Source organism: Lepus europaeus, chromosome 13 (assembly GCF_033115175.1).
Source record: "Lepus europaeus isolate LE1 chromosome 13, mLepTim1.pri, whole genome shotgun sequence".
In the NCBI taxonomy this organism is placed as follows: Eukaryota; Metazoa; Chordata; class Mammalia; order Lagomorpha; family Leporidae; genus Lepus; species Lepus europaeus.
In genome coordinates, this window is record NC_084839.1 from 94203368 (window position 1) to 94215544 (window position 12177).

The 12177-nt window shown below is 50.0% G+C and overlaps 1 protein-coding gene across 2 annotated transcripts in view; it reads right to left on the reverse strand.

Moving 5' to 3' along the window:
• Positions 1 to 12177, reverse strand: part of FHL2 (four and a half LIM domains 2) — an 84971-nt gene that overhangs the window by 23305 nt on the left and 49489 nt on the right. For both annotated transcript variants that reach the window (XM_062210030.1, XM_062210029.1), the window contains exon 2: positions 5934 to 6113. In XM_062210030.1, coding sequence (XP_062066014.1) covers positions 5934 to 6089 — 156 coding nt within the window. In that variant the 5' untranslated portion in view covers positions 6090 to 6113. The remainder of the gene's footprint in view (positions 1 to 5933; positions 6114 to 12177) is intronic.

The following is a 12177-nucleotide window of genomic DNA, read 5'->3' on the forward strand; positions in this document are numbered from 1 at the left end:
AGAACCAATCCCATGGATACCAAGGGACAATGACTCCACTGTGAGCAGCGAAAGTGTAACAGGGGTTGGCGTTAATGGGCATAGTGGGTTAAACCACTGTCTGAGACACTGGCATCCCATACGAGCACCAGTTAGAGCGCTAGCTGCTTCAGTTCTGATCCAGCTCCCTGCAAATGCACCTGGGGAAGCAGTGGAAGATGATCCAACTCCTTGGGCCCCTTTCACCCATGTGGGAGGCTCAGATGCAGTTCTAGGCTCCTGGCTTTGGCCTGGCCCAGCCCCAGCTGTTGTAGGCATTTGGGGAGTGAATCAGCAATGGAAGATCTCTCTTTCTTTCTCTCTCTCTCTCTCTCTCTCCCTCCCTCCCTCCCCCATCTGCCACTCTGACTTTCAAATAAATAAATAAATAAATGTTTTTAGAAGGTGAATGTAACAGAAGCCACCTGTGGATGCTGGGAGGCACGGAGAAGAAACAGGCTCGCTGGCAACCTTTTCAAGAACTTTCAAGAGCCCTAGAGATATCCTGGTTTTAAAATAGCCTAGAAAGAGACTGAAAAAAAGAAGGGAATAAAAATATCTTTTACACTTCCCAGAAAAAAAAAAATCAGGGCTAAACTTGTGCTCCCAGAAATGTCATAAACTGCAGTAAAATATAGATATACAGGTAAGATTAGGCCCGGCACTTCCTTTCAATATCAGATTTTTCCATTTCAGAAACATTCTTGCCATGGGACGTGTCCTCCTTGAGACTTTGGCCAACTCAGTTGGGGTTGAGTAAGTGGCCTGCGGGGACACTTCGGTCCCGGAGCAACTGACAGGGCTCTGGGGAGCCAGAACATTCAGACTGCAGCCAGCCGGTTCCTGCTCTTCCCTCCTTGCTCACCCTCCCACCTGGACTTCCCGAAGCAACCAGCCGTCACGCCCACACCGTCCCACTTCGCAGATGGACTCTCAACATCTGTCAGGCTCAGCACCGTCAGGAGCCATTCTCTGCTCCAAGACCAGCAGCTCTCTGTTTCCAGCCACATATTCTCTCAAATCCTTAAAAAACGATGGCCCTGAAGAAGGGACGGCTGCAGAAGTGACAGCACTCACCCACTGCGTGTCCACAGGTGCTAATGTGTTCATTCCCCAACAGGCTGGTGAGCCAGGCAGCCCCACCTCACAGACGCGCAAACGAAGGCTGGTCCACATCACCGAGCCTGCTGAAGGTGGACTCAGAGCTAACCCCGGGCAGGTGCATGCGACATCTTGCAGGACGCTGAGCACCAGTTGGCGGGCCTGGCAGGTGACCCTTGGGTTTCACAGGCTGAGAGGTCCTCCTTACAGAAGCCACCCAAGTCAGTCTTATTCCTGACTCTGGGGACCCCACTTACTCTCTTCAGAAAGAGATTTTATTATCATCTAGGAGGATGACCGAATAATTTCTGCAGTCCTGTCCCGCTTCTCTGCAGGTTCCCTTTCTGACATGTCAGCTATCCAAACACACAACACGGAAAATTCCAGAAGCAGGCATCAGTTTTACATTCTGCACTATGCTGAGTAGCATGATGGCATCTCACGCTGTCCTGTACCCCAGGATGTGAATCACCCTCTGTCCGCCATATCCACACCACGTGCTCCCCTGCCAGCGAGTCACTTACCCGGCTATAAGATGGATTATGACTGCCATGGTGGCTCAGGGCTTGGCTACGGCACTCAGCACTATCCACCCTCAGAACCCACTCTCCACAGGGGACGGGGGACAACTGTACACTTAGTTCTCATGCTTGATAAAAACTCTGTGGACAAATTCTACATGGAAAATAAAAAAAAAAATATGACTTAATCATTGAGAATTTAACAATCGCCCCCAAGGAACAGGGCCAAGTTGGCAAGTTGGACGGTGTGAGTATGACTGGAGCAAGTGGTCTCCCCAGAAGAATGGCCCAGAAAGGCCAGCAGAAGAAGCCCGTGTCATGCTGAACACAAGGATGGGTTTTCCCAATCTACGCTAGCCTTGGCCAGAACATTCCAAAGTATAACACATTTAGCCTGGATGTGAGACAACCCGAGTCTCTATGAAATGTTTTTGTCCCCTAAGAACTTTCCCAACATGAGCTAAGACACTTCTGTGGTCTGATAGAGAGGCTTTGTGCCAACAAGCTCATCCCGTTTAATTGGCCAGGCAGCTGGGAGCAGAGTTACCAAAATGAACAAGGCACAATTCCTACAGCACAGCCATCACTGCTGGAATGGGGCCCAGGAGAAAGGCAGGGGCCTTCCTCTGAGGGTCCCTGGACACAGGTCAAGCAGCTGCCTCTCACTCGTAGGGGCGACCACTGAACAAAGCCACACCTGACTCCAAGAATCGAAAGCTTCCAATGGACAACAGCATAGGTTGATCAAGATCCACTGCAGCTGGGTTCAGATTCTACCTCTATCACTTCTTCATCCCTAACCCTGGGCAGGATCCTCCACCTCTCTTAAGCCTCAGCCTTCTTCTTAAAAAAAAAAAAAAATTCCTATCCATAGGGTGCTGTGAGGAATTTAGGTCATGCAACTGAGCCGCTTAAAGTGTTGAAACCAAGTCATCTCACAATGGGTGGTGGCTTTTATGACTGCTAAACCCTGAACGTTATTTTAGATCGGCAAGGGTTTTTTTAATTATTTTTTCCTCCTCGCAGCATCCTCTAAGGCCTATAGGTGGGCATGGTAGCCTGTCCAATGTCACGGCACTGCTTGCAGAGACACAAAAAATTCAAAGTCTGAGCTAGGCCTGTGGCTCAGACCGAGGGTTTGTTCAAGCCACCGATTTGTTAAACAGCCATCGCTGGCAGTGCTTTCCTTTAGTTTCTTAGATTTTGGAAGTCCAGAACTTAGGTAGGTTCAAAACAACATCTGTAGTCAGTCTCCAAAAATATTCTGTTAATATCAACAGGTGTCTCAGAAAAATTTCAGGAAGGGAGTGACGTCAGAGCACCATGAAATTTTATGAGCATTGCCTGTTCCCAACTGGCCCACTGGCTATATAAATCAATGTTTCTGACCTTTGCGATCAGAGCATCGGCTCAGGGTAACAATAGAAATAAAAAAATATAACTGACCAGCGGCGTAGACACAATCTTTAAACCTAGGGAAGCTGACCAGGGGGACAGGCTGTGAAGTCTTCCTTAAGTCACAGAAAAGTCAGCCATCAGTCTCAAAATGAGCCGAATCCCATCAACATGCCAGTGTCATAAACTACACATAGAGACATCTAAGAGGGAGAGACGGGGCGGCCACCGTGGCTGTGCTATTTCAAGAAGGGACAGGGGCCACCACACCCACCAGCACTCCGTGGCTCTGTGCTGCACTCTGCGTATCAGGATTTCTGGCTTTTACTTCCTGAAATATCAGCAACATTCTTTTCCGTCATTGCTTCCTCCACAAAGTCAACGACACAATGGCTTTAGAAAGTCAAGAAAAACCACTGCGAACAGTCAAAAGGCCCGAATGGCAACGTCCAGCTCCAACCAGACACTTCCTTTTGTTCCATAGCGTGGAAAAAAATCACATGGCGTGAGCCCACGGAGCTCAACACGCTTGTCTGGGTTGAAAAGTTCAGCATGATTAACTCCTGACTCTGCGGCGGCCCTGTTGATTTTGGCCCCACTTGGGGCACTCTTGTTTATTTGCCCATAAAGGATCTGTAAAAGGATGACCGGTGTTCCGGGTCTTTCCACTAAATCATCCCGGAGGAATGAATGATAAGCGATTTTTGTTTTTCCTTCAGCCCACAGGTCAAGGGTGACTCGCCCCAAAATATCCCCAATCCTTCCTCTAAACTAGAGTGGTTCTTTGTCAGGACGGCATCTGACCCTCTCACCTACATCGGCATTTCTTTTCCAGGGATAGCTTTTATACAATGGCTATGTTTCTCTCTGCCTTTTAGTTCTTCCTCTAACTGAACGCTCTTACTGGTGCTTCCAGATTGTAAACGGAGACAGAGGGGCGAGGCTTGGGAGAGGCATGGGGAAGAATCAGGACGCAGCAAGGGGAGATGTGGAAGTTTGGAGTTTACAACACTGGCTGCTGCTTTGAGTGTGAGGGCTTGGCATCCCCGTTATATCATCATAGCCCTTGGGAGCGGGCACCTGACTCTCTCTCCATTTCACAAAGGTGGAGATGAGCACAGAGGGGTCCAGTACCTGACCCAGGGTCACACAGCTGGTGAGACACAGAGCCTGCACTGCAGCCAGGCAGTCCGCTGTCCAAGCTCTAGTGCTTGGCCGGTTACACAAAGGAAAAGGTTCTAAGAACGCTTGCCAGGAACAGCGAAACACCCACCGGGCCAAAGTGGAGAGAGGAAGTTATTCAACTTCTAGACTAACCAGATGGGCCTTCTCTGCACATGCTCACCAAACCTCTGAACATATGAAAGTCTGCACATAAGGAAGTTTGCTGGTATTGTGGCACAGTGGGTTAAACCGCTGCCTGCGATGCCAGCATCCCATATGAGCACCAGTTCAAATCCCCACTGTTCCTCTTCCAATCCAACTCCCTGCTGATGGACCTGGAAATGCAGCGGAAGACGGCTAAGTACCTGGACTCCTGCTACTCATGTGGGAGACCCAAATGGAGTTCCTGGCTTTTGGCTTTTGCCTGGCCTATCCCTGGCTGTTGCAGTCATTTGGAGGGTAAACCAGCAGATAGAAGATCTCTCTCTCTCTCTCTGTCTCTCTCTCCCCCCTCTGTCCTTCTCCCTCTGTTAACTCTGCCTTTCAAATAGGTAAAGAAATCCTAAAAGGAAAAAGAAAGTGTGCACAATCCCACTAGTGATCTTCCCTTCCTTTACTCTCGGCAAGTCATTGCCGTTCCGAAGCAGCGGTGGTTCCCAGGGGCCATGCTGATGGTCTCTGCTCAGAGCAAGGCTCTGCCTGTGGTTCCAGTCATGCAGCCCTGTGATGACTGCCTTTCTCAGGAACGTCACACACAAGACACACAAGGAGCAGGCATCGGAGGTGTTAGAACGATCCAGGCAGACACAACCAGATGAATCTGTCAGCAGTTATGTACTGTTATTTATAACCATGCAGACCAGTGGCACAATTCCTAGCCAGAGAGCAGAAAAGAGACCGTCAAATGCCACGAGCTGCCTTGCTGCCCACCAACTGCAAATTCCTTCGGGGACCGCACAGTGACCCCAGTTTGTAACCAGTTCTGGGGCTCCCAGGGATGGCAATCTCTTGATGGGCTTGTCAAGTGCATTTTAGCAACCGTTTCGCAGGTGAAAAATCTCCCATCTCTAAGTTCTGGGCAGGCCCCAAGGTTCTCCTTCCACGCTCCAGATCGGACTAAAGATGTGTCGAGAAGGGCAGGCCAGGGTTCAATTCTTGACCGCTGGCCAGTCGGCACAAGTGACCGGCAGCCTCTGCTGACCACACCAAGCCATGTGAGGTGGTCGGCTGTTGATTTCTTCCACAGGAAGTCTTGCCCCATTAAAAAAGAACACCAATCTCGCTCTTTGTCCACTAAAAGGAGAAGAGCCCTTAATAATCCCCGTACATCGGTGCTTGTCTGTGCCCATTTATCTAGAAGCCTGCCCTGGGTCCACTCCTGTTACACAGCAGTTCATCAAATATTTACAGAGCAGCTCCTGCTCCGTGTTAGTCAGCAGGAGGCAAACAGACAGAGGGAGGGAGTGCTCACTTCCCTTTCGTTCCTGGGAGGGCCGGTGGGTGTGGTGAGATAAGGGTCTTAGTAAGAAGACTATAGAAGCTGTGCCTTGAATTCCTGGAAGGGCACTAACCATGCAGGGTCCACAGTCAGCTCCCCGGGCCAACTTCAACAGGTGACAGGGCCCAGGAGCCCAGCACAAACCGTGCAGACAAGCCAGCGGCTCTCAGGGAGAATCAGGGCACTGGGGAGTCGGGGCGGGGGAGGGCAGGCCGGGGCAGGTTGCCGGCAGGTACCTTGCAGTCACAGCCGATGGGCTTCCCACACTCCTCGCACGTGTTGGCGTAGAGGGCCTCGAAGCATGGCACACAGTAGGGGCTCTCCTCCCTCAGGATGTACTTCTTGCCAAAGAGAGATTCATTGCAATGGTGGCAGTCAAAACGTTCGGTCATCTTGACGCCGTGCTGTTCAACAACCTGTGCAAAAGAAGAGGGCAAAAACAGATCCCTGTGAGCATGCTGTGCGCCACGCATGCACAGGCAACAGCCACCCGTCCTCCCTGCGACTCATCTTTATCCAACGGGAGGCTAGTTCCTTGTGTGAATCACTGAAACGGTCGTAACTTTCAAGGATACGTTCCCCCACCCCTGCCCCTGGTCACTTCTCTGAAAGTACCAATGACCGTTGATTATGTGATAAAAGTGATCTCAATTGCAGCTACACGTCAGAACTGGCATCAGAGATCCTTGCCATCCAGCTGTGTGTAGGCTTCCAGTGTGTGACCCTGCCTGGCACCTTGTCCCAACATACACACAATGTGCCCATCCCTACAAGAAGATTCCTCATGAGCCCCCTATATGATTTATGAATTTCAACAGGAAGAAATCACAGAGGCAAAAGGGAGGGATACCTGATTTGGGAAATCTGACACTAGATACCAAGACAGCATTCCCTTTGGCATCACCTTGCATTGGGAAGTACCATCTATCCCTGCAAGGAAAAACCGCTGACATCTCTGTGGGTGAGTCATTTCTCCCAGGTTTAAAGGGTCCACAGTCCTCCTTCAGCTGCCTGTGGTCCCAGGGGGCCCAGCAGAGAAGGCTGATCACATGGTCAGACACAGTGGCTGTGGTCAACGGCTCTTCAGGTGAGATCTGGAGCCTTGCAAAGAGGAACCAGAGTGCATCTCCACGCAGGCTCGGTGCATTTTTCCAGGATGAGTACACAGAGTGCATGAGCAGGAAGGAATGGACTGGAGGTACAGAGGAAGAGGGCGCTTTTTTTCATTCCTCCTCCTCCTCCTATAACAACATGTTGGAACAATCTTGGAAAGAACAGATCTACCAAGGGACTACCTGGAGTGGAGGAATGCCTAAGGGGTGTTGAACAGTTAGTTCATTTTCTTTGGGAATTTTTTTTTTAGAGGAAAGGTTTGTTTTTGGGTGGGGGAAGCCCAGCAGGCCAGGGGGAAGAGGGATAGAGAGTAAGAGAGAGAGAGAGAGAGTGAGTGAAGAAGAAAGAGAGAAAGAGATCTGGAGAGCAGGTCCTGTTAAACCTTTGTCAGGGGGCAGGGACATAGGAGCAGTGGATCTCATTAGGGTGGGGATGGAGCTGACACCTGTGGCTGGGCCATCTGGTCACCTGGCTTCCAGCAATGGTGGTGGGAGGCTAGAGCCTAGGATTGTGTCTAGGGTGTAGATCACGCCACAGATAAGACCGCACCATTTTACTAACATTCCCCCCTTTTGTTTTTTATAAAGCAGGTGTTGTATGGGATTACACTGGTCCAAAAGTCCAGGAGGGGTGAAGGGGCAATGGTATGTCTTCTATAGCTGCTACCTGCTGACCTGAGTCTCAAGCTGCTATCTCCTGGGTGGGGAGCCGAGTGTATCCCTGCAGCAGCATTTGGTCCTCCTTCAGGAATTTGAAAGGCCAGTGTGTGGATGGAGGTCCTGGGGTGTGTTTTGTGGTTGGTGGGTGTCTAGGATCCCAAAGCAACTCAAATCCCTGAGGGGAGAGCAAGGTCGATGGGAAAGCCTGGATCCGAGTTACAGCACCAATGTAAGGCTGCCACAAAACACACCAAACACCAGAGTTAGAGGAAAGGTTTATTGTCAGGCAGAGGAAGCCCGATGGGCTGGGACGAGATGGTGAGAGAGTAAGAGAGAGAGAGAGAGAGAGAGAGAAGAAAGAAAAAGAGATCTGGAGACAGAGTGGAATATTTTTCTTAAGCGGCAATACATAATTGGCACAAGTGAGTTTTGTCCATTGTTAGATTGGCACCCTGGCTGGCTACATAAGCAACCAATGTTTCACAAACTCAACTCAATTTCCAGTCTTTTCAAACCATTTGAGAGTGAAAGCCCAGAATGAAAGCCTCTGGTACAAGTGAAATATCACCGCTTGGTTTATGATTATGGCAAAATCGATAGTGTTTATAAATTTTAAACTCTTGTGTATACAAAGTCCTGGCAACTATAAGCAAAGAAATGCACATCTTTCAAGCATCCATACTCAGTTATTTCTGTGTTTATAGAATATTTTCTTCCAAAAGCATAAAACACACAGCTGGATGCATGTGGCTCTTCCCGGAGCCACAGAAAGCACTGTCTGGACATTCCTGTGATAGCATCCCACGAGGAGGCTCTTGAGCATTTGACTTATTGTTCGGAAATCCCATGCATAAATATCCTTTGTAGAGGCCATCTCGGGTTGCAGGAGCCGGGCTGGCTGAAAATTCGATGCTTTCCTGGAACTCTTCAGCTATGGGCCTTTAAAGTGGTCGCCATTTATCTCATCACAATGGATGCTGTCTTTCCAACATCTATATTTTTTCAATAAAGCTCCACTTAGCCATGGAAGGAAAGCATTTTTGCCTATTCCATTCACACAAACATAAGAAGAATGGGGAACTTGAAATAAGGACAACGAAAGGAGAAAGAACTATAAATCATGGAATTTTAAAAGCTGGAAACAATTCCCAAGCTTATCTGTGACAAATACCTCATTTTATGGATGGAAAAAACCCAGAGCCCTGGAATATTAGAAGAGGATTCCCGCAAGTATTCCCAAAGATCCATCTAACTTAGAGAAAATGAACACCTAGGCTAAAACCAAAGGGGGTTCCATGTGGGTTGGCCAAGCCCCAGTACTTCTGGGGAGGGAGAGTGGATGGAGTGTGCCAGCAGGCTCTGCAGGGGCCCCTGCCTAGCTCTCAGCCAGTGAGAAGGGCACAGCTCTCCAACGTGATGACCATGATGCTCACGCTCCTCGTGGCTGTGATTCTGCCTCCTCCAATTCCAGAGGATCAGAGCAGAAACCCTGAGATTAAGCAGGGCTCCACGTCTGCTCCAAGCGTGACTGACACTAGCCCGAGACAAATGTCATCACCTCTAATGCTGCAGGCCAGAGAGGCGCTGTGACCTGCTCAGAGAGTCCAGCTCGGACGAGGCCACTCACTTCATTTCCATAGAATTGTTCCAGATTTGTGGTGGGGGGAATCCCTCTCTCGCCCTCTAAGAGGTCACGGCACCTTTAACCACAGGCAGAGCCTTTCAGCTTCATCAACAGAGCTGGGTGTAAAATGAGCACCCATCACTGATTAGGAGCAGAGCAGGATACTCTTGATCTAAGAAGGTTCCTGAAGGACTTCCAAAGAATTACATGGAGCACAAACACCAACAGTCGGAATATGTACTCCATTAGCTAATCGGAATACCTAGAGCTTCCCTTCTATCAGATAAGGCTTAAAGCCAACTCTGAATTCCTCCTTTTTAAAAACTGTGTACTTAAATCACATTAGCAATCGTCTCTTTAAAAAAAAAATATTTGCTTATGTGTTTATTTGAAAGGCAGAGAGAGAGAGAGAGAGAGAGAGAGAGAGAGAAAGATTGTCCATTCACTGGTTCATTCTCCAAATGGCCACAATAGCCTTTGTTGGGTCAGGCTGAAGATAGGAGCCTGGAGCTCCATCTGGACCTCCTATGTGGATGGCAGGGGCACAAGTATTTGGACCATTATCCACTGCCTCTCCAGGTACCCTAGCTGGGAGCTAGATCAGAAGCCAAGCAGCGGGGACTCTAACTAGCACTCCGATGGGGGTGCCATTGTCACAAGCAGCAGTGCTTAGCCAACTGTGCCACAACACTGGCCCCCTTAAGCCTTTTTTTTTTTTAATGGAAAAGTATATCCATAACTCTACATCTAAAGTTCTTATAACTCTGCATTTGTAATCCAATATGATACCTGGTTATTCAAGAAATAGAGATGTCACTCAAGGTTAGGAAGCTGCAAAGATGAGTAAGACCCAGGCCCTCCTCTCAAGGAACTTGTAGTCCGGTGAAGAACAGAACCCTATTCCTGATGGGTCACTAAGCTGTGTGCCCAGGGCGTGAACAGAGGCACGGGGATCAAGGCAACACAGAGGAGGAGGAACAGCCGAAAGGGCGGGGCTGGCTTCTTGGAGGTGAGGTTCACCCGTACTGGGAAAGGGTTGGCCGAGCAACTCTGCAGCTCAAGGGCAGAGTAAACAGAGCTGCAGAAATGAGCTACAGGGCAGGGTGAGTAGACACCCCAGGAAGATGGTAGGTCCACCCCACAGGGGCAGCAAATGATGGAGCCGAAAACAGAGTCAGGGACCACGGCAAGAGCCTGGTTTATGGTAGTGGATGTCCCCTACAGGCCAACAGGATTTCTCCTATTCTCTCCTGCAGCTCATGGCGCTGAGGGAAGCAGCAGGCCCTTACTCCAAGTCCGCTGTGTGGAATCGCGACTTTGCTGTGTAGGACAGGGGAAGAAAAAAAAACCAAAGGGCCATGGCTATTGAAAAGGGTGTACTTTGAATCGTTTCTTCAGATAACAGTGGGATGCCTTGGTTCTTTAAGGAGTTTCTAGCCTAATTGTGTACAATGTGCTCAACTCTGAATTCCTTATCTCATCTACAATTCCTGTCCATCGCCTGGCACACAGGAATGCTGGAAGGTTTAAACAGTTGCACAAAGGGAGACCCCTACTGCTGACTTGTGCAGCAAACTCAAACTGCAGAGTCCTGGAGCCCTCAGCCCTCCCCAGGGTTCAGTCATTCCTTGCTGTCATTTTCCCATGAGCTCAGAGTGAGACTGGGGTGTTTGAAGCAGGTGGATCCTAGGGTTCAAACTGGACCCCAGGCCAACCTAACTGCACAGAGAGAGGCAGGTGCAGCACGCAGGTCTAGGGATGACCTGAGAGGGTGTGGTCTCTGAATCATCTTAGTCCAGCTAAAATGCAGGAATTAGGGTTCAGGGAGCAAGGGAGCAGTGACAGCCTGCGCTCAACCACCCTAAATAGAAATTATCCAAGTCCACAGAATTGCAAACGCTCAGGGTGCAAAGCCAGGAACAAAGCTTGAGCGGCAGAAGTGTCAGAGCTAGAAAGAATAAAAAAAAAAAAAAAGAGTAGCATGAACAAAGAGGAGGAGGAGAAAGCAAAGAGAGGAACAGGGAAGCAGAGAGAGGTGGGGAGGGGAAATAGACGAAAGCTGGCCCAGGCCATGGAGTTGCGGCAGCTCGGCCTATCCCTCCAAGCAGCACAGCTAGGGGACTGCCACGCAAAGCCGGATTTGCAAAACTCCGCACTTTCTCATCCGCTTCGATGCCCTTGTGATCTGAGACCTATTTTAACCTGGTCTCCAAGAGCCCACTTCTGCCCCTCCTCCCGAGCCCAAAGAGTTTCTCCGTACCCATCCTGCTTTACGAGGCTCCGCTAATAGTCACTTCCAAAGAGAAATCTGCAAATGCCCCCAGGTTCTACACACATGGACAGAAGCAGGCTCCATCAGTGCCACGCAGACCCGGGGCAGAGGGGCGCCCCAGTGCTAACCAACAGTCACCCAGAACTTTTCAGAGACAGTTAGGAAATCTGATTGGATGTACATGGGCCCTTCCTAGGAATGCGCCATAAAACCCGCGATGCTTTCAATGCCTCTACACCACAATGACTGGCTGTGTCCCCCAGCAACCACAAGCGCCAGGCAGGTGGGCAGCAGGTGTCACCGAGACCTCATCAGCAAACACACCCGCAAGGTCAGGGGCGTGGTACATACCCAGCGAGTGCGTGGGAGGAGCAGCAGAGGCACAGAAGCACCCCGGAGTGCGCGCATGTGGGCAAAGATCAAGAGTGAAAACGAGGTGCATTTCAGGTGGGCAATCCACTCAGCAGAGCAACCTCGACGTGCAATGTGGCGTGGCATCTGATGCCTTGAAACGTCGCGCGGCAGATCCCAAGCTCCATTCTTTCTCGTCCATCGGCCCTCCTTGCACAGCAGGTAGAACTGTTCCTATTGCATTTGGATGCTAAACCCATAGAAACACACAACTGCACAGTCCAGGATGACTTGCCAGGCCAAGAGACAAACAGCCAGCCAGGAGACGTCCCCAAGCTTTGGCAAGAGAGCATCAGTTCCCCGACACGGGCTCCAGGTATCAACAAAAAGCTCTGGATGCGCCACACAGGAAGGACTCTCCACCCCAAGGCATGGGGCCAGGGAATGCCTTCATTGCTTTG